The following is a 21,887-nucleotide window of genomic DNA, read 5'->3' as shown; positions in this document are numbered from 1 at the left end:
GTATATAAACTGGGTAATGTAGCTGCTCAGCCTCACTCTGGGTCTTCAACTCCACTATAGACAAACCATTTGTTTTTAGTGAGAGTGGTAACCACATTTTCTATAATCCTGAAGCAGCAGGAAAAATATTTAAATGCTACAAACCACTTTAGACAGATTTAGAGAGGCAATTCTGCACTGTTTTAGTCACCAAATACAATCTCTGACACATTACACCAAATAAATTATGGGTTTAATTTCTGAAGTTCCGTCTGTTTCTTAATTCCTGCATTCCTGCATTCTTCTCCTACTCCAGTCTGGATGCAGGTCATCAGCAGATGGTGTCTATGTGGCAGATGCTCCATATAGACATGAAGAGCTTGCTTTCATGGCAGTACCTGATGAGAGACTTCATGCAGATACGCTCCTGGAACATCACTATGGTGACTATGAACACTTTTATGCCGGAAAAAAATAAACCATTAAGAAATGTTGAATTAGGAGATAGGTGTGCATGTTGATCACAAGCTGATCTGTATGTGCAAGGTGAAAGAAGTATTTAAAAAACATAGTATTAGTATTAAACAACAGGCAACCTTTACCTCAGCTTACTGTTTTTATTAGAAAATAAGACCAAACTAATAGCTTCAGTTGGCTGTGAATAGTTAATGGAAGCTAAATAAAGAACTTAAGGAGGATATAGAAGGCCTCTAAAGTCGAATATTTTAAGAGCAGGCTGTGCAGGGAAGAGTGTTATATTTAGTGTTTGGAATCAAAGTCATTACTGCAGGAATTTGTTTGCACTCCAGAGTGCACTATTTTACTGTTTAATTGTTTTGTTTGTGCTTTAATGACAAATGACAAAAAAAAAGCATCAATCAGTTAAATCAAATCAAACCAGTCTCTTCAGAATATAAAGTGGTATTCCACTGAAGACCTGCCTTCTAATCCCGCCCTAATTCTTCTCCATTCTGTGCAGTTAAAGACCATGAAACCAGAGGAATATAGGCTGATGATGAGGAACCTGGAGCTCCACTACCAGGACTACATGCGTGACAGCCAGGACTCACAGCTCTTTGGCCCCGATGACCGCATGCAGGTCGAGGAGGACTACACCAAGTCAACCCAGCATTTCGACAGCCTGCTTCGCTCCATGGAGAAAGGTGATGTTTCTTCCTTTAAACAACAATTTGCTTTTGATTATTAAGGGATATATAAAGGTTATATCCAATAAGTGTAGATCAACTTCACAGTAAATGATTGTCATTCACCTTTCAGGACTAATGGTTGTTAGGCTCAAAGGTGAGTGATGTTAAGTCAGTCAAAGCTACAGCTCACCAAGATAGTGTGTGTACATGCTTTTAAGCCTTGGATGAGATACCGTTAGAGCAGAATCCTGAGTGGCTGCATGTTGTTTTGGTTTCCAAGATGCTTTTTATTTTTTGCAGCTCTGCACAAAGTGCAATTCCTATTTTGTAGGTTAAGCTACAAGATGGTGTCCTTTTTTGTCATGCAGCCATATCACCTAATGGTGTGATTACTAGCATTGGGTAGAAAATAAATACTTGCTATATACTGTTTGCGTTGACTGTAGTGTATATGGAGCTGCATGTATGATCGTGCTTAAGCGCACTGTAGTCGCCAGTAGTTACTCATCAGCAATTTCAAAACATAAACATGGCCTAACACACAATACCATATACACTAAACTATTATCTAAGTGGTGTGATATATAGTATTACATTATCTATTCAGTACATTCTTGCCCTTGAGTGCATCAAAAATCTGTTTGTCCTACAACCTCACCCTTTGGCTAAATTTGTTTATCTAATGGTGCCGTATTAAACTGTTAAAATTTTGCTACACAGGTCAACAGGATGAGTCTCTGTGCAAGAACTACATCTCTGAGCTCAAGGACCTGCGTGTGCACATAGAGAACTGTGAAACAGGGACTTTGGCTCGCATACGCAGACCTATCGAAAAGGAACCTCTGAAAGAATGTGTTCAGAAGACAAAAGAGCAGAAGGTACTGTACTCAAATTAAGTCTGTCATGTGTTGAAATACCAGTGGGACAAAAAAAAAAAATCATTATCATATTGATAACACTACATCACCATATTAATTAGACATTAGCAGACTGCTACTACCAGCCTCTTTACTTGCTATACTATGTGCCACTAGGCTTGAATCTGCTGAATTGCCTGCAGTCTGGAGGATTATCTACATCAGCTTTAAATGTATTCCTGTCAGCTTAATTGTGTGGATGAAGCGAAAATGAATAGTAAAGATCCTTTGCTAGAGGAAATGTGTCTTAATTGAGAGAAATTGAAAATGCTCTGCATCTCGCTATTGTGTAATGTGGTCATTGTGAACGCGTCATATCACACCATTTGCATTAAATAACCGTCATGGCATTTTGTACACATCATGACCTCAGCTAGTTTTCATATAAGCCTAATTATTCAACATCTTTAGAAGGCAAAACATCAATTACATGAGTCTTAGCAGCCCTCCCAGGAGAATATTCAAGAAAATATATTCTATAAAATTATAAAATTTATGATTAGATAATTCTGTAATTGAATGAAAACACTTAATGCTGTTTAATGATATTGTGCCAGAGTACGTGCAGTATGGTGGAGAGTAAGGACAGTGATTGGTGGAAAGAAGAAAGAGAGTAAACATTGTATACTCTCTCTCCTAAATCGCTGGACATGTAAAAAATGGAGAGAGAGCTGCAAACAGTGTGAAAATACAGCAGAGAATCACATTTGCTTTGATCTTGAGCATGTATGCAGTTGTATGAAATTGCAGAGATTATTGGGCTGCCGGCTACAACAGCTGCTCAGGTCACTGCTGGCATCACAATTTGTGCAGTGCCTCTGGCCTCTCCTTGCACAGAGAAACCCAGCACAGCTTAATTAAAATTTTAAAGGTGCCTTATAGCACATTTTGGGAATTTGCTCCTTATAACAGGCTGGTTGTGATTTCTTCGTCAGTTGTTTTTCAGTCAGTCAGTTTTTGTCAGTTTTTTTACCATGTTTAACTCTTGATGTCTTCCTTCTGTTGTACAGAAAGTCCAGGGGGAGCTTGACGGCCTCAAGAAGGACCTTAATAACGTATCTATAAAGACGCAAGAGGTCTTGGCCTCCCCTCAGCAGTCTGCCTCAGCTCCTGTCCTACGCTCAGAGCTTGACCTCACTGTGCAGAAGATGGATCATGCCTACATGCTGTCCTCCGTTTATCTTGACAAGTGAGTCTCCTGCTACTTACTCTTGAGAGTTAAGAGAAAATGCACTGTTTCCCAGTGCCACCATGTCTTTCTACTGTATTTACTTATTGTTTCTTTGCCCCAGGCTGAAGACTGTGGAAATGGTCATCCGTAACACACAGGGCGCTGAGGGTATTCTCAAGCAGTATGAGGACTGTCTGCGCGAGGTTCACACTGTGCCCAGTGATGTCAAGGAAGTAGAGACTTACAGAACAAAACTTAAGGTAAACAGCATGCAATTCTTTTACTAGGTGCCTGGGTTCAGAAATAACAAAACTTTCTTAAGTGATTGGGAACTGTTCCCTTTAAGTAGTACAGCCTAGTCTTAACTGATGATTTTGACATTGTTTCCTCACTATTGACTGGCCTTTCTGCAGAAAATGCGATCTGAGGCTGAGGGTGAACAGCCAGTGTTTGATTCTCTGGAAGAAGAGCTGAAGAAGGCGTCTGATGTGAGTGACAAGATGTCACGTGTGCACAGCGAGCGTGATGCTGAGCTGGACCACTACCGCCAGCTCCTGTCTGGTCTCCAGGATCGCTGGAAGGCCGTGTTCACACAGATGGACCTCCGCCAGAGAGAGCTAGAGCAGCTTGGCCGGCAGCTAGGCTACTATCGTGAGAGCTATGATTGGCTGATCCGCTGGATTGGCGACGCCAAGCAAAGGCAGGAGAAGATCCAGGCTGTGTCCATCACTGACAGCAAATCTCTGAAAGAGCAATTGGCCCAGGAGAAGGTACATTGTGTACTGCTTGATATTACCAGCGTTCTTTTAATTGTTTTCACATGAAACTAGTAGATCAACTCTTAATTTAAACCCCTTTTCAAAACAGAAACTGCTGGAGGAGATTGAGCAGAACAAAGACAAAGTTGATGAGTGTCAAACATATGCTAAAGCATACATTGGTGCTATCAAGGTGAGCATTAAACGACACAAGTTGGCATTCATTCTTAAATTCATAAATATTGTAATTTTTATAAAGTTTATGTGGCATGACTAATGTATGGAGTTTCTTTTTCAAATAGGACTATGAACTCCAGTTGGTCGCCTACAAAGCTCAGGTGGAGCCTCTTGCTTCACCCTTAAAGAAATCCAAACTGGATTCTGCTTCTGACAACATCATTCAGGAGGTGTGTTGGGTGTTTCTTAAAGCCCATATTGGATACAGTTTCTAGAAAATAGTGAATATTTTGATGAACGACAACATAACCATTGGGTCATTTCATTGTGAAAGACCTATGCATGAAGCTGAAAATGAGATGTCTAAGTGTTATTTGTTTCTCTCTGTTTCAGTATGTAACACTGAGGACCCGGTACAGTGAGCTGATGACTCTGACTAGTCAGTACATCAAGTTCATCACTGACACACAGCTTCGATTGGAGAACGAGGAGGTGCGTGACAACTGGCTGAGGATCCCAAACAAACTAAATTCTAACGTTAACCTAACAAACCAAATAATCAACCAACCGTTCACCAAAGTGCATGCATGCTTTTCTCTGTGTGTCACACAAACGCACATGTTACATGATATTAATGTACGGGCGACAAATACATCCTTTACACTGGTTACACATGAAACATTGGCATACTGTAGCTGATCTAAAAGCTAGAGAAGAACAGATTTTTGGATCATATTACATGCTTTCAGTTGTGATCCTATCAAGACAAAGAAGTAGTAAAATAGTGAAAAAAAACAATAATCAAAATAATCATTGCAAACAAATATGCTGCATGAGGTTTGAGTATGTTTACATATAGTATTATTACAATAATTAGATCATTTATTTGGAAGCTACATTGAGACTCAATGTCAATCTAAAACTAGACTGGATAAACACAGCACATTGTGTTTGTATTAGCTACTCCATCTCCATTCATTGTGTGTATTGTGCCATTGTAGATTTAGAGTGAGGGGTTCTTTCTTTCACTACTATTTTCCTTTCTCTTCTGACCCTTCTGGCCACTTTATTTCCCCAGATTAAAATCAAAGTTAAGAGTAGTTCAGTCTGTTTATAACGGTCTTCAGCTCTCCTTTTCCCCCACAAATTAAGTTTAAAATTTACATTTTTTTCTAACCCTAATGTTTTGTTTGTTTCTTTGCTTCTCTTAACTGCTTGCCAGTGCTTTGCCATGATGAATGCTTAACTTGTTTGAGCATTAAAAAGGTAAATTATTCAGTGCTTTAAGTACCTACTCTACTGTGCTGTATAATCTCCATTCCCTCTGTCATCTTAACATCTGTGTCTCTCTCAAACTGCAATATAGCTTTCCATGGCATATTTATTTCCTTGCTTTCACTGCAGCCTTAAAGAATTACAGTAACTATCTATACTCAGAATCACTCTTACTTAAACTATGTTCTCAATATTATTTTTAACCTACTTTCCAGCTTCTTACACTTCCTGCTGTCATGAACAGTTTTCCTGGCTGACGGTGACATCAGCTGAACCTGTCATCCTTGACTTTGCCTTTCTTTTCCATTCCATTCCACAGTGATTTAAAGAACCCCCAGTACATGGGATGAGATGAAAGCCAGTCTAATTATATGGTGTTAATACTATTCTAACATGAAGCATTTAGTCTTTATAAATAAAAAACAGAACTGTATATACATTTTTATGTGAAACAGTTCAACAGAACCCCACCTTGTACAATTGCCTATTGAAGACATTTTACATTCACACATCAACATTTTGGAATAGCAATTATAAAATAAATATGTTTGAGAGATACTTGATTACATACATGAAAACAGTAAATTTCTTGCAACTTATGCAATAAATATTGAAATAATATTTCAACAAAGTATGTTCACATTGATAAGAATGAAAGCTAAATTAAACCTGAACTACTATACTATATATATAATATAATGCAGTTTTTGAAAGTTAGTGCTACAGCTACAGTTGCATGCCATATGATTTTCTTGCTGTGTTGTGAAGTGATATTTTGTTTCCATACATTAATTGATTCACCATCCATTTTTTTCTGAATTGTTTTTTAAATGATTTGAATTGCATCATGAATGAATGAAACATCACTTTGATGAATGTGCATCTACTTTGCATCTAGTTATCTTTGACTTGACCTTCGAGCTAACTTTAACATTAACATTGCATCGGTAATACAGTGCATTACCTTGCTCGTATTCTAGTGTGATTAGGCTGTGATTACTATAGTAATTACAATTTTAAGCCACACTATTTTGAGCTGGTTAATGTAAAGTGTTACCTTTTAACATGTCATGCTTGATTATAATCCTTTCTTTACTATTTGCTTCCACTAATGTAGAAAGCCGCAGAGAAACTCAAAGAGGAAGAGCAGAAAAAAATGGCCAAGATGCAGGCCGAGTTAGACAAACAGAAGCAGTTAGCTGAAGCTCACGCAAAGGCCATTGCCAAAGCTGAGAAAGAGGCTCAAGAGCTGAAGCTCAGAATGCAGGAAGAAGTAAGCAAGAGAGAAGTTGCTGCTGTAGATGCAGAAAAGCAAAAGCAAAACATCCAGCTGGAACTGCATGAGCTCAAAAACCTCTCAGAGCAGCAGATCCAGGACAAAAGTCAACAAGTGGATGAGGCTCTTCAAAGCAGGGTCAAGATTGAAGAGGAAATCCGCCTCATCAGGATCCAACTTGAGACAACAGTAAAACAAAAGTCAACCGCAGAATCTGAGCTCCAACAGCTTCGTGATAGAGCAGCTGAAGCTGAGAGACTCAGAAAGGCTGCCCAGGAAGAAGCTGAGAAGCTCCGCAAACAAGTAAATGAAGAGACCCAGAAAAAGCGCACAGCAGAGGAGGAACTCAAACGCAAATCTGAGGCAGAGAAGGAAGCTGCTAGGCAAAAGCAAAAAGCTCTGGAAGACCTCGAAAACCTCAAGATGCAGGCAGAGGAGGCTGAAAGGCAAGTGAAACAAGCAGAGATGGAAAAGGAGAGACAAATCCAGGTTGCTCACGCAGCAGCCCAGAAGAGTGCCGCAGCTGAGCTCCAGAGCAAACACATCTCATTTGTGGAAAAAACCTCAAAGTTAGAAGAATCACTCAAACAAGAGCATGGCGCTGTCCTTCAACTTCAACAAGAAGCAGCATATCTCAAGAAACAGCAGGAGGATGCGGAAAATGCCAGAGAAGAAGCACAAAAGGAGCTTGAGAAATGGAGGCAAAAAGCTAACGAGGCCCTTCGTCTAAGACTCCAGGCTGAGGAAGAAGCTCACAAAAAGACCCTCGCTCAAGAAGAAGCTGAGAAACAAAAGGAGGAGGCTGACCGTGAGGCTAAAAAGAGAGCCAAAGCTGAAGAGTCAGCCCTGAAGCAGAAAGAAATGGCTGAGAAGGAACTTGAGAGGCAGAGAAAGGTAGCTGAGAGCACTGCTCAGCAGAAACTCTCTGCAGAACAGGAGCTGATTCGACTTAGGGCAGACTTTGACAACGCAGAACAGCAGAGATCCCTCCTGGAGGACGAACTTTACCGCCTGAAGAATGAAGTTATTGCAGCTGAACAACAAAGGAAACAGCTGGAGGATGAACTGGCCAAAGTGAGGAGTGAAATGGATATACTCAGTCAGCTTAAGTCCAAGGCAGAAAAGGAGACCATGTCTAACACAGAGAAGAGCAAACAACTTCTTGAGGCTGAAGCCAGGAAGATGAGGGACCTGGCTGAGGAAGCAAGCAAGCTTAGAGCCATTGCAGAGGAGGCCAAGCATCAGAGACAAGTTGCTGAGGAAGAGGCCGCTCGACAGAGAGCAGAGGCTGAAAGGATTCTGAAAGAGAAGCTGGCTGCAATCAGCGAGGCCACTCGTTTAAAAACAGAGGCTGAAATTGCCCTGAAGGAGAAGGAGGCAGAAAACGAAAGACTCCGGCGGCAGGCTGAGGATGAGTCTTACCAGAGGAAAGCTCTTGAAGACCAGGCCAACCAGCACAAGCAAGACATTGAGGAAAAGATTGTCCTACTCAAAAAATCATCAGAGGCTGAAATGGAAAGACAAAAGGCCATAGTGGATGACACGCTCAAGCAGAGGCGAATTGTCGAAGAAGAAATCCGAATTCTTAAGCTCAACTTTGAAAAAGCTTCATCTGGTAAACTTGATCTGGAGCTAGAACTGAACAAACTGAAAAACATTGCAGAGGAAACTCAACAAAGCAAACTCAGAGCAGAGGAGGAGGCAGAGAAACTAAGGAAGCTTGCTCTGGAGGAGGAGAAGAGGAGAAGGGAAGCTGAGGAAACAGTTAAGAAGATCACTGCTGCGGAGCAAGAGGCAGCCAGGCAGCGCAAAGCAGCCCAAGAGGAGCTCGATCGTCTGAAAAAGAAAGCAGAAGAAGCCAGAAAGCAGAAAGAAGAGGCCGACAAAGAAGCAGAAAAGCAGATTGTTGCAGCCCATCAAGCAGCCCTGAAATGCAGTACAGCTGAGGAGCAAGTCCAAAGTGTCCTTGCTCAACAGAAGGAAGATACCATCATGCACAAGAAGCTTAAAGAAGAGTACGAGAAAGCCAAGAAGCTTGCCATAGAGGCAGAGGCTGCTAAGGAGAAGGCAGAAATGGAGGCAGCTCTCCTTCGTCAACAAGCAGAGGAAGCAGAACGACAAAGGGCAGCTGCAGAGCAAGAAGCTGCGTACCAAGCCAAAGCTCAGGAGGATGCTGAGAGGTTGAGGAAGGAGGCTGAATTTGAAGCTGCTAAACGAGCACAAGCAGAAAGTGCAGCACTCGCGCAGAAGCAACAAGCTGATGCTGATATGCTAAAGCACAAAAAACTGGCAGAGCAAACATTAAAACAGAAGTTCCAAGTGGAGCAAGAGCTCACAAAGGTTAAACTTAAGCTTGATGAGACTGATAAACAGAAATCTGTCCTGGATGAAGAGCTGCAACGCTTGAAGGATGAGGTTGATGTTGCTGTCAGACAAAGGGCCGAGGTGGAGGAGGAGCTGTTCAAAGTCAGGGTTCAGATGGAGGAACTACTCAAACACAAAATGAGAATTGAGGATGAAAATCAACGCCTCATCAAGAAAGACAAGGATAACACGCAACAGTTCCTTGCCAAGGAGGCTGACAATATGAAAAAGCTTGCAGAGGATGCTGCTAGACTTAGTGTAGAAGCCCAAGAGGCTGCACGCTGTAGACAGATTGCAGAAGAAGACCTCAATCAGCAACGAGCTCTTGCAGAGAAAATGCTCAAAGAGAAAATGCAGGCCATACAAGAGGCATCTAGACTTAGAGCTGAGGCAGAGATGCTCCAAAAGCAGAAGGACTTGGCTCAGGAGCAGGCACAAAAGCTGCTGGAGGATAAACAACAAATGCAACAGCGTTTGGAGGAGGAAACGGAGGAATACCAGAAGTCACTTGAAGCGGAAAGGAAAAGACAATTGGAGATCAAAGCTGAAGCCGAAAACCTCAAACTTCAGGTTTCTCAGCTCAGTGAAGCCCAGGCCAAAGCTGAAGAGGAGGCTAAAAAATTCAAGAAACAAGCTGATATGATCGCTTCCCGCCTTCATGAGACTGAAATAGCCACCAAAGACAAAATGACCATAGTGGAAAAACTGGAAGTCGCAAGACTGAATACCAGCAAAGAGGCTGACGATTTACGCAAAGCTATTGCAGACCTAGAGAAGGAGAAGGATAGACTGAAAAAGGAGGCTGAAGAACTTCAAAATAAGTCTAAAGAGGTATTGTGTCAAAAATGACATAGCAGAGCAGCTTATGTCATTGTTAACTATCTGAAAACTAACACACTTTCTGAAATTACCTTTATTATTTCCTTTATTCCTTTCTCTGATTATACTAATCATGAAACCATATTTTTGTTTTTAAATATGATTTTGATTGACCTTCTTTTACAGTGCACTGTGCTCATGCAGATCACATCCTGAATGTCACCTTATATCCTGGAATGTTTCTTAATTTTTAAGACATGCTTCAAATTTAATCAGTTTGAAACTCAGGTGCAAGTCATCTCCAAAATAAATTATTACATCATTTCTAGTCAGATTATTATTATAAGTATTACAATTATGATATTCCGTTTGCAATTTCCTAAAAAAGTTCAACTTAAGTATGAGTCAACAATTAGAGAGATATCCTAGTATTGCAGCACATGCACCCATAGATTTATCAGAACCCCTAACCTAAAGATATATGCCAATGCTTAGCAAGTTTTAAAGGAATGTCCCACCACATTTGTCATGGATGTGCCCAAATTTTACATTTACATTATATTTATTAATTTAGCCGATGCTTCTATATGTCAGAGGTCGCATGCCTCTGGAGCAACTAGGAGTTAAGTGTCTTGCTCAGGGACACATTGGTGGATGTGTCACAGTGGGGAATTTAACCTGGGTCTCCCACACCAAAGGCATGTGTCTTATCCACTGGTCCATCACCACCCCAAACTTGAATGTTACCTGTATTTGCAGGATAAAAAAACATTCAAACACACCCATTAGTGGCTAAGAACAATACACAATACACGTCACAGATATGTCAATATCTTGTTTGTTCCAACGCACAGTATTCATGTAAATGTTGTGTTAAGAGACACCTCCACCAAACATGCCTCCACCCCATCAGACGTAATATATGTGTATTTGTCAGGCAAGCAAAGCTCTGCCACCAACACTAACATGCTAAAATAACTTGCCAGAGTCACCATACCTATTGAGCCTGTCCGCCATCTATCTGACACAACCATGAAATGCACTAGTGTGCATCAATTAACATAAAATGGCATGCAACAGCCCTTACTTCCTTCTTGACAAGTGTACTTTGGCTTCACCCACAACCCCCACCCCTAGCTTTTACCCCAAGTATATACAATGCACTGAATTGGGAGCATTGTTGGTATGATCATTATTCTTACTATTAGCAGAGGTAAAGAAACAAAACAAAACAGTGGAATATTCCTTTAATGTTTAACACTCTGAATGGGTACCATCCTAAAATCCATGCAGAGTATTTATCATACAGATATGAGGGTATTATCCCTCTTAAACTTACCATTATTCAATGTGTCTTTCTAAACTCTGTCCCTTGTCATAATTTATTAGGTGTGTCTGTTGTAACACCTTGGAGTGTCACATGAAATACATACTTGTATCCAGTAGTGAGCACTAAATTCTAATGTAACAAAATTGCTTCAATGTTGGAACAAATGAAATAACACAAAAAACTATCCAAAGAAGTGAGAGCCAGCAAAATAGCATTATGTAAAATAGCATCTACTATAATGATTAATTTATTGTTACCACAATTTAGCAGAATATCATATTATTTAATTTCTAGTTTATAAAAGCTTTAATATTTATAGAAAAAGGATAGACTTCATCAAATCTAGTTCATCATAATCCGTGTCAGTCTGGATTATCATTTTTCGCAACTGGATTATACAACTGGCCGTCATATTAACCTGATTTTTTTTGTTTGTTTGTTTGTTTGTTTGGGGGGTTGTCCAGTCTTAATAAGCAGAGCCACCAAGAACTTCTTACAAATCTGTATTATTTTGGATTTGCTTTACTTCGTTTTGCAGATATACATTATATAAGGTTACACAGTCCACTGCAAGTAGTAGTATTAAATTACCTGGAGCATGGTAATTGAAATATTACTTTCATAATAATTTTTTTGACAGTGAAAAGGTTGAATTGGTAATATTATTACGTATATGTTACAGACATGATGAGTCGTAGGTGATTATCAATTACAAGAAGGTAATAGTTGTGTCCTTGCAGACAATGTTCTGTCCAATTATTTCAGACATATTCATCTAAATGTTTGTTAATAGGATGAAGTTTAATCAATTATATTTTTGCCTTACTTTTTTTTCTTAGTTAGTTGAGGAACATCATTCTATTGGTTGTTCTGGACTGGAAACAATTACACCAAAGCAAGGATTTTAATCCTGAATAATATATTGAAAAATATATTGCACAATCAATCAATCAATCATTCTCCAAATGAAACTGCAGAAAAGCACACATATAACTTCACAGATTTTTTACTTTATATGCATAAGCAGAGTGCATTGTAACAATTGTATCAATTACACATTAAATGAACAGTTCGGGTTACATAACATATGTGAATATGTATACACCTATACACCTAACTAACTTGTGTTTTCTATTTTTCTATTATCAGATGGCTGATACACAGCAAAAACAAATTGAACATGAAAAGACGGTGCTCCAGCAGACATTCCTGACAGAAAAGGAGATGCTGTTGAAGAAGGAGAAGCTAATTGAAGAAGAGAAAAAGAGGCTGGAGAGCCAATTTGAAGAGGAAGTCAGAAAGGCCAAAGCTCTCAAAGATCAACAGGAACACCAGAGACAGCAGATGGAGGAGGAAAAGAAGAAACTCCAGGCTACCATGGATGCGGCCCTCAACAAACAAAAAGAGGCTGAGAAAGAGATGCTTAACAAGCAAAAAGAAATGCAGGAACTGGAGAAGAAGAGACTAGAGCAGGAAAGGATTCTTGCAGAAGAGAATCAGAAATTACGCGAGAAACTGCAGCAGCTTGAGGAAGCACAGAAAGACTCAGACAAAGATCTCATCCATGTAACAAAGGTTGAGATAACAAAGAATGTTTACAATGGCCAAAATGCCGGTGATGTGGTAGACAGTGTGGAGAAGAAACCAGATCCCTTGGCTTTTGACGGTATCCGTGATAAGGTACCTGCAAGCAGACTTCTCGACCTCGGTCTTTTACCCAAGAAGGAGTTTGACAAGCTGAAAAATGGCAAAACTACTGTGCAAGTGCTTGGTGAGACTGAAAATCTAAAAAGAACTCTTAAAGGAAAGAACTGCATTGCTGGTGTTTTGACACCATCTAATCAAAAAATGACAATCTATCAAGCATCAAAAGAAAAGAAAATTACACCAGGCACAGCCATGATCCTTCTTGAAGCCCAGGCAGCCACAGGTTTCATGTTAGACCCTATTAAGAACCAGAAACTTTCTGTTAATGAGGCTGTCAAGGAAGGCTTGATTGGCCCTGAACTGCACAACAAAATGCTTTCAGCTGAGAGGGCAGTTACTGGCTACAAAGATCCATATACTGGCGGGAAGATCTCTGTCTTTGAAGCTATGAAGAAGGGTCTGATGGAACATGATCATGCTATCAGAGTCCTTGAGGCTCAGCTTGCAACTGGTGGCATCATCGACCCTATCAATAGTCACCGTGTACCCAATGAAATAGCATATAAACAGGGACAATATGATGCTGAAATGAACAAGATTATGGAGAACCCTTCAGATGACACAAAGGGATACTTTGACCCCAGCACTCAGGAGCCTTTGACATATTCTGAGCTAATGGCAAGATGCATCCCTGACCCTGACACCAGTTTGCTACTCCTGCCAATCACAGACAAAGCTGCTCAGTGCTCAAGTATATACACAGAGGAGGAGACCAAGGATGTGTTCAGCAAAACAACTGTGTCTGTACCATTTGGAAGATTCAAGGGGAAGACTGTCACCATTTGGGAAATAATCAATTCTGAGTACTTCACCGAGGATCAGAAGAAGGACCTTCTCCGTCAATACAAGACAGGCAAAATCACAATTGAAAAAATCATTAGGATTGTGATTACTGTGGCAGAGGAGAAAGAGAAAAAGAATGAAATTACTTTTGATGGCCTGAGAGCACCTGTTCCTGCCACTGAGCTCCTGGAATCTAAAATCATTGATAAAGACCTGTACAACAAATTGCACAAGGGCAATATCACAGTCAAAGAGGTGTCTGAAATAGATTCTGTCCACAAAGCACTGAAGGGTACAAACTGCATTGCAGGTGTAATTATTGACTCGTCAAAGGAGACAATGTCTTTCTATCAAGCTATGAAGAAAGACATGATGAGGGCAGGGCCTGCCTTGAAAATGCTTGAAGCCCAAGCAGGAACAGGCTACGTGTTTGACCCTGTTCATAATCAGAAGTACACTGTTGATGAAGCTGTCAAAGCTGGTGTTGTTGGTCCTGAGCTGCATGAAAAACTCCTGTCTGCAGAGAGAGCTGTTACAGGTTACAAAGATCCTTACACTGGAAAGACTGTATCTCTGTTCCAGGCAATGAAAAAAGATCTCATACCTAAAGAACAAGGAATTCGACTGCTCGATGCCCAAATGACCACCGGTGGCATTATTGATCCAGTAAAGAGTCATCACATTCCTCATGATGTGGCCTGTAAGAGAAATTATTTTGATGACGAAATGAAGCAGATTCTCAGCAGTCCAACTGATGAAACTAGATGCTTCTTAGACCCAAACACAAAAGAAAATGTCACATACTCACAGCTTTTCAAGAGGTGTGTCATTGACAAGAAAACTGGTCTCCAGCTTCTGCCTCTTTCTGATGAAGCAATCAATGCAAAGGAGGAGCAAACATACACTGAAGACCAGACAAAAGACGTTATGACTCAGGCAACTGTGGAGCTTGACTCTGGACCATTTAAGGGCAGGAAGATTACCATCTGGGAAATCATAAACTCTGAATATCTCACTGAGGAACAAAGGCTTGACCTGCTAAGACAGTTTAGGTCAGGAAAGGTTACAATTGAAAAGATAATCAAGATTGTAATTACAATAGTAGATGAAAAAGAAGCCAAGAAACAAGAACAGTCCAGCTTTAAGGGACTGCGAGCTCCTGTCCCTGCAGCCTCTCTGTATGATTCCAAAATCATTGACAAACCAACCTTTGATCTCCTTCAACAAGGCAAAACAAGACCTAAACAAGTCAGTGAAAATTCCAAAGTCAATAAATACCTCCAGGGCTCTGAAAGCATTGCTGGCATCTACCTGGAGCCGACAAAAGAGAAAATAAGCATTTATCAGGCTATGAAGAAAAATCTCCTCAGACATAACACAGGTCTTTCACTTCTTGAGGCCCAGGCTGCCACTGGGTTCATTGTAGATCCAGTGAGGAATCAGTGCGTGTCAGTAGATGAGGCAGTGAAGTCAGGCCTTGTAGGTCCAGAGCTACATGAAAAACTCCTCTCTGCAGAAAAAGCTGTCACTGGCTACAAAGATCCATTCACGGGCAACAAAATCTCCCTCTTTGAAGCAATGCAAAAAGATCTCATCCTGAAAGAGCATGCCATGCCACTGTTGGAAGCACAGATGGTTAGTGGAGGAATCATCGATCCTGTGAACAGCCACCGTGTCCCAACTGATGTTGCATACCAGAAGAACATTTTCAGCAAAGAAATTGCCAAGACCCTATCTGAACCATCTGCTGATAACAAGGCTTTCTCAGATCCAGAAACCGACGAGAATGTTACCTACAGACAGCTTAAAGATAAGTGTCAAAGAGATCCAGAGACAGGCCTGTACATTCTCCCACTCTCCAAGCCTCAGTCTCCAACCGTTGTGGAGAAGACATACCTCTACACAGAGGAACAAACACAGAGTGCTCTGGCAGACACCCAAATTGATATTCCAATTGAGGGCTTTGCTGATAAACCAATGAACCTCTGGGATATCATGAACTCAAATTTGATTCCAGATCAGGAGAGGCAGAAGCTCATGGATGAATATCGCTCTGGTAAAATCACTAAAGAGCGGATGATCATCATTATTATTGAGATCATGGAGCAGAGAGAGATCATCAGAAATGATAGTCCACTGTCATATAAGACTATAAGGAGAAGGATAACTATTGAGGAGCTCTACAATGCCCGCATCATTGACTTGGAGACATACAACCTCCTTAAACAGGGCAAGAGGGACATCCGTGACATAATGGAGATGACTAGTGTAAAACAGTATCTCTATGGCACAGGGTGTGTTGTTGGGGTCACAACTGACTCAAGCTCCAAGATGAGTATATACCAAGCAATGAAGAGAGGTTTTATTAAACCAGAATTAGCCCTCAGTCTCCTAGAAGCGCAAGCTGCTACAGGATTCATTGTTGATCCAGTTAAAAATGAAACACTCACGGTTGACGAAGCTGTTCGTAAGGGTGTTGTCGGCCCTGAGATGCACGATAAACTTCTTTCAGCTGAGAGAGCAGTCACGGGATACAAAGATCCATACAGTGGGAAAATCATATCTCTTTTCCAGGCCATGAAAAAGGATCTTGTTCCAGAGGATTATGCTCTGAAAATGTTAGAGGCACAAACTGCCACTGGTGGTATTATTGATCCTGAATTCCAGTTCCACCTGCCGGCAGACATTAGCATGCAAAGAGGTTACATCAACAAGGAAACCAACGAGAGACTGACTGACAATGTTAAAGGATTTACTGACCCTGTCACTGAAGAGAAGGTGTCATATGCACAGCTGCTCAAGAGATGCAAGTTAGACGGTGGCTTGCGCCTACTCTCCTTGGGTGACAAGAGGCTGATGTTCAAGGGTCTGAGAAAAGAGATCACAATTGAGGAGCTGCTTCGCTCACAAATTATTGACCAGCAGACTATCACTGAACTGAATGAAGGTCTTATTTCAGTGGAGGAGGTTAGCATAAAACTATCAAGGTACCTTGAAGGCACAAGCTGTATTGCTGGTGTATTTTTAGAGTCCACAAAGGAACGTCTATCAATTTACCAGGCCATGAAGAAGAACATGATTAGGCCAGGCACTGCATTTGAACTCCTTGAGGCCCAGGCATCCACAGGGTATGTCATTGATCCAATTAAAAACCTCAAGCTGACTGTCAATGAAGCTGTGAAAATGGGAATTGTAGGACCAGAATTCAAAGACAAGCTTCTCTCTGCTGAACGTGCAGTGACAGGATATAGAGATCCTTATTCAGGCAAAACTATCTCACTGTTCCAGGCTATGAAAAAGGGGCTCATCCTGAAAGATCATGGAATCCGTCTCTTGGAAGCCCAGATTGCCACTGGTGGAATCATTGACCCAGAGGAAAGTCATCGTCTGCCAGTTGAGGTAGCCTACAAACGTGGCTTCTTTGATGAGGAAATGAATGAGATCCTGACAGATCCATCTGATGACACCAAAGGCTTCTTTGACCCCAACACTGAGGAAAACCTGACCTACCTCCAGCTCATGGAGAGGTGCATCACGGATCCCGAAACTGGCTTAGTGCTCCTGCTACTAAAAGAAAAGAAGAGGGAAAGGAAGACCTCCTCCAAATCCTCAGTTCGTAAACGCAGAGTTGTCATTGTAGACCCAGAGACAGGCAAAGAAATGACTGTGTACGAAGCCTACAGGAAGGGGCTCATTGACCACCAAACCTACCTGGAGCTTGCTGAGCAGGAGTGTGAATGGGAAGAGATTACAATGACCTCATCTGATGGTGTTGTCAAATCAATTATCATAGACAGGAGGTCAGGGAGACAGTATGATGTTGACGATGCTCTTTCACGTGGCCTCATTGACCAGAAGGCCCTTGATACATACCGAGCTGGAAACTTGTCCATCACAGAATTTGCTGACATGCTTTCTGGAAACATGGGAGGCTTCCGCTCTCGCTCATCCTCCTTTGGTTCCACCACTGGTTCCACCACTGGGTCAACCTACTCCTCTCCTATGAGCCCCATACCCTCCATTAAAGCACCTGCAGTCATATGGAATGACCCATCAGAGGAGACTGGCCCCATAGCTGGAATCTTAGACATAGACACACTGGAGAAGGTGTCTATCACTGAGGCCATACGCAGAAGTCTGGTAGACAACATCACTGGCCAAAGATTGTTGGAGGCCCAAGCCTGCACAGGAGGAATAATTGACCCCACAACTGGGGAGAAATTGTCAGTCACTGATGCTACAGAAAAAGGCCTTGTGGATAAAGTCATGGTTGATCGCCTCAACCTGGCTCAAAAAGCATTCAATGGATTTGAAGACCCCAGAACTAAAGTAAAGATGTCTGCCTCTCAGGCTTTGAAGAAGGGCTGGTTGTATTATGAGGCTGGGCAGCGGTTCCTTGAGGTCCAATATCTGACTGGTGGACTTATTGAGCCTGATGTTGAGGGCAGAGTGCCACTAGATGAATCTATCAGGAAGGGTACAATCGATGCCCGCACTGCCCAGAAACTAAGAGATGTCAGTGCTTATTCTAAATATCTAACATGTCCAAAAACCAAACTGAAAATCTCCTTCAAAGATGCCATGGACAAAAGCATGGTCGAAGAAGGATCTGGCCTAAGGCTTCTGGAGGCCTCATCACAGTCCAGCAAAGGCCTCTACAGTCCCTACAATGCCAGTGGCCCTGGATCTGCCTATGGCTCCCGAACTGGCTCAAGGACCGGATCCCGGACAGGCTCCAGAAGAGGCAGCATTGATGCTGGCTCTGGCTTCAGCATGAACTTCTCATCCTCCTCCTTCACATCCTCTTCAACTGGCTACAGCCGCAGATTTTGATTAGCTAGTTCTGTTTATAACAAAGAAACAAATTGTGACTAAGAACCAGCAATAGTTATTCACAGTTGCATTTCTCAAAGGAAAAAATAGTTACAGTGACTAAGAAAATATAATTTATTTATTCTGCCCTGCATGTGGTCACATCAAGAATTGCCTAGGCTATTAATTTTTTTCATATATAACAAATGTCTAAACATGTGCCTCATCTATTGAGACATAGCCAAGCATTGCTAGATCTTCAAAATATAAATGTTCCTTAGTACTGATTACCAAGTCAGTTTATACTTTTTAAAGCAAAGCATGACATTTCTGCTGTTTTTTAAGTGAATTTATAGTTTTCATTTTACACTTGTTAAAAAGTTGTATACTTGTGCTTTCTGAAACTAATATATACTGTATGTATGTCAAACAGAAATATTTTTCCAGTATTCCTTGTTTCCTTTGAAATTCAAGAATATTTGTCTATTTTTTATCCTTTTTTTGCAACCGTACTACTTTATGAGATACTGGATGTCAACTTAGTTTTAACGTTTTTAACAGACTAAAATACATAAATGCCTTCAAATTTCTGAATGTTTGTATAGAGTATGAACAGATTTTGTTTTTATCTTTTTATGCTAACTAAAAAATATACCCAGTAAGAATACAGCTTTGAGACACTACACAATGAGACACTACAGGAAAACAACACTGAAAAGAATTGCCAGAATTAAAATTATTCAGAATGTTCAGAAACCAGTTTTGTATTTGTATTCAGTGGACTTTTGCATCCTTTGACTTTACACCATTGTTTTGCACACTCCACGTTTTGGATTCTTTATATTCACCATCAGTCAAGTGTTCCTGGTAAATCCCAAGATGATGTCAGACTTGACCCTGCTGTCCAATACAGACCTGCCTCCTGTTATTTTGGTTCTTGTAAGTTGAAAATAGGTTTTTGTTTGTTTGTTTGTTTGTTTTTTCCCTTATGTTTGTTTTGTTCTTCAGTTGGATTTGATCACATCTCAGAGCCTAGATTATGCTTTTTTTTTTTTCTATCCCACACACTACCATAGTGATATTGCTAGGGAACCATCTTTAATCCTCATTACTGCTGATTGACAGTTCTTTATCCTGTTGTTTTGACAGCTGCATCAGTCCCTCAGAATCCAACTTATGAGCACAGATACTCAGTTGGCTGGTGCCTACGATCCCCTCAACTTGGATGGATTTGTGAGTCCATGTCATTCTCACGCAGTTACACAGGTACAGTATATAAATGTTTTGAAAACATGTTTGATGTCATTTTCATTTCATTTGCAAAAGATGAAGTAAAATTTTATTTTTTGATTTGTTTTGCTGCATGTTGCAGGCATGGTTTTGTTTTATTTCAATTTCAATTCATAGTCTTTTTTTGTTTCTAGATCTGCCATTGAGTATGTCCTTTCTTCCATTGCATCACATTTGAAGAAAACTGAGCCTGAGTCAACCTGACACCATTTTGGGACGCCTTTCTAGGAACACTCTTCATTCATGACCTTTTTTCATAAATTTATTTCTTCAATGCTAATAGTGATATTTATATTGTAATTTTAAGATTTTTTTTAGAGAACACCGTCAAAGCATACACAATTCTGCATTTTTTTCTTTGATTAGATATACAACTGACTGTAGTTGTGGAACAGCTCATCTTTATTTAGCTGATCCTAAAAGTCCACTGAGTATATTTTTGTATTGTCTTTCTATGTAAATTAAGTCCAACCAAAGTGCTAATAATACATTTGGAGAATTGACATAATTGATACAGCACAACATCGCATGAATGTATGTATTATATCAAATTAACTCATTTCAGTTGACATTTTGACGCAGATTTACTTTGCAAACTGAAAAACATCTTTAAGCTTTATTTTGCTTATAGTTAGTTTTCCATAGCAAATATTTCTGTGTATCTATATTGTTTTACCTTTTGTAAATCTTTTTATTTGGTTTTCATCAAGTTTTTGATATATTATGAATTTGCCTTGCATGTTTTACTAACTTTACAAAGGATATTTGGGAAAAATATTAGTTTAAAAAAATATGTAACTGAGATTATTTTAATTTTAGCAATATCAATTCACAAACTAACCAGTTCATTTTGCTTGTGGGGCAGATTTTGCTTTGAATGATATGGTGAGTGGATTCTGTTGTATGTTCTGAACATAACACCATGTTGTAAATAAATATGCTCTGAAGAGGCCCTCTTGTCATTTATGCATCAGTACCTATGAATCTGAAGCTATTTTAAAGTAGAATAGGTTTTTCAATGCTGCTGCTTTAATTTACATTGGAACACTAGAAAGATCAAAGATAAGGCACCTCACATTCACATAATGCCTATTTTTTATTGTTAAAGTGCAAAAATACAGCTAATTCTATATGCAAAGAAAAGTAAAAGATCGATGCCTTGAACATAGTGTATATAAAGGTAATGTGAATATTGTGAAAATCATAGAGAAACAGTAATATGGTTTTCCAGTGTTTACCTTCTTTATGACTGTGTGGAAAGTAGATTATATTTTATGAAACTGATAACCAGTGGTTATAAGACAACAGCAATTACATTAATATTTTGTTCAAGGTCTCTGTTGATACAGTAGTGTTAACTTAAATTTGTAGCTTCCCAGTTGTATGAATCTTCCCTTTGGGAAAAACAGTAGTTGACCACATGAGGGCAGCGTTAAACTGACTTACACACTTCCCCAAGGAAGCAAGTGAATTCGGTAAAATACAGCTACATAGTCTAACACCTTCTCTACAAATGATCATATGAACCCACTGAAGTCTATGATGATTAGATATTTATCAAGGAATCTGACTAGGTTGTTGAAGGCCAGTGCTTATACAATAACCATTTAAGCTCCCCAGTGAATGACACATCTTGACATTTCCCCCCAAAAATATGTTCTGATCAGGGTTTAAAATACCATTTACTTCATCATTGAAAATCACCTCTCCATTGGACATTACTGGTATGCATGTGGATTTACACCTAATTCCCACGTACAAAATTTAAACAGACTCTGCTCTATGTGCCAACTTAGCCACTGGATTTAATGGAGGAGCCTGCCAACAGACGCAACGGGGCATTCACCTCCAAGAATTCTTTACTCGGCTCCCTTCACTACTCTCATCTGACCCTTTCCCTCCCAGTTCTCCCTACATCAGAGGTGGGGGAGGTGAGAACACAGAGAGTGTACACAAGTGTAAAACCTCTCACATCATCATACCCTGTATATAGTAATGAACTGTTGAATTAACAGTGTCAGGTCAAGCAGCTGGGAATGCTATAAAAGTAAGGAACTTGTGCAAGGATCATTTTCTTTTTT

General features: G+C 40.3%; 1 protein-coding gene across 1 annotated transcript in view; it reads left to right on the top strand.

The window, feature by feature from the left end:
- The window catches only part of plecb (plectin b), a 135,911-nt gene extending 115,155 nt beyond the window's left edge, over window positions 1–20,756 (top strand). Inside the window, exons 26-35 of the mRNA XM_046045005.1 lie at window positions 3,055–3,233; window positions 3,337–3,475; window positions 3,629–3,985; window positions 4,083–4,166; window positions 4,276–4,380; window positions 4,544–4,642; window positions 6,543–9,896; window positions 12,364–19,455; window positions 19,666–19,782; window positions 19,941–20,756. Coding sequence (XP_045900961.1) covers window positions 3,055–3,233; window positions 3,337–3,475; window positions 3,629–3,985; window positions 4,083–4,166; window positions 4,276–4,380; window positions 4,544–4,642; window positions 6,543–9,896; window positions 12,364–18,537 — 10,491 coding nt within the window. The 3' untranslated portion in view covers window positions 18,538–19,455; window positions 19,666–19,782; window positions 19,941–20,756. The remainder of the gene's footprint in view (window positions 1–3,054; window positions 3,234–3,336; window positions 3,476–3,628; window positions 3,986–4,082; window positions 4,167–4,275; window positions 4,381–4,543; window positions 4,643–6,542; window positions 9,897–12,363; window positions 19,456–19,665; window positions 19,783–19,940) is intronic.
- The last annotated feature ends 1,131 nt before the right edge of the window (window positions 20,757–21,887 follow it).

This window comes from Micropterus dolomieu, linkage group LG03, assembly GCF_021292245.1.
Source record: "Micropterus dolomieu isolate WLL.071019.BEF.003 ecotype Adirondacks linkage group LG03, ASM2129224v1, whole genome shotgun sequence".
NCBI classification, from domain to species: Eukaryota; Metazoa; Chordata; class Actinopteri; order Centrarchiformes; family Centrarchidae; genus Micropterus; species Micropterus dolomieu.
The sequence above is the reverse complement of the archived record's forward strand: the minus strand, read 5'-3'. Positions and strand labels throughout refer to the sequence as shown.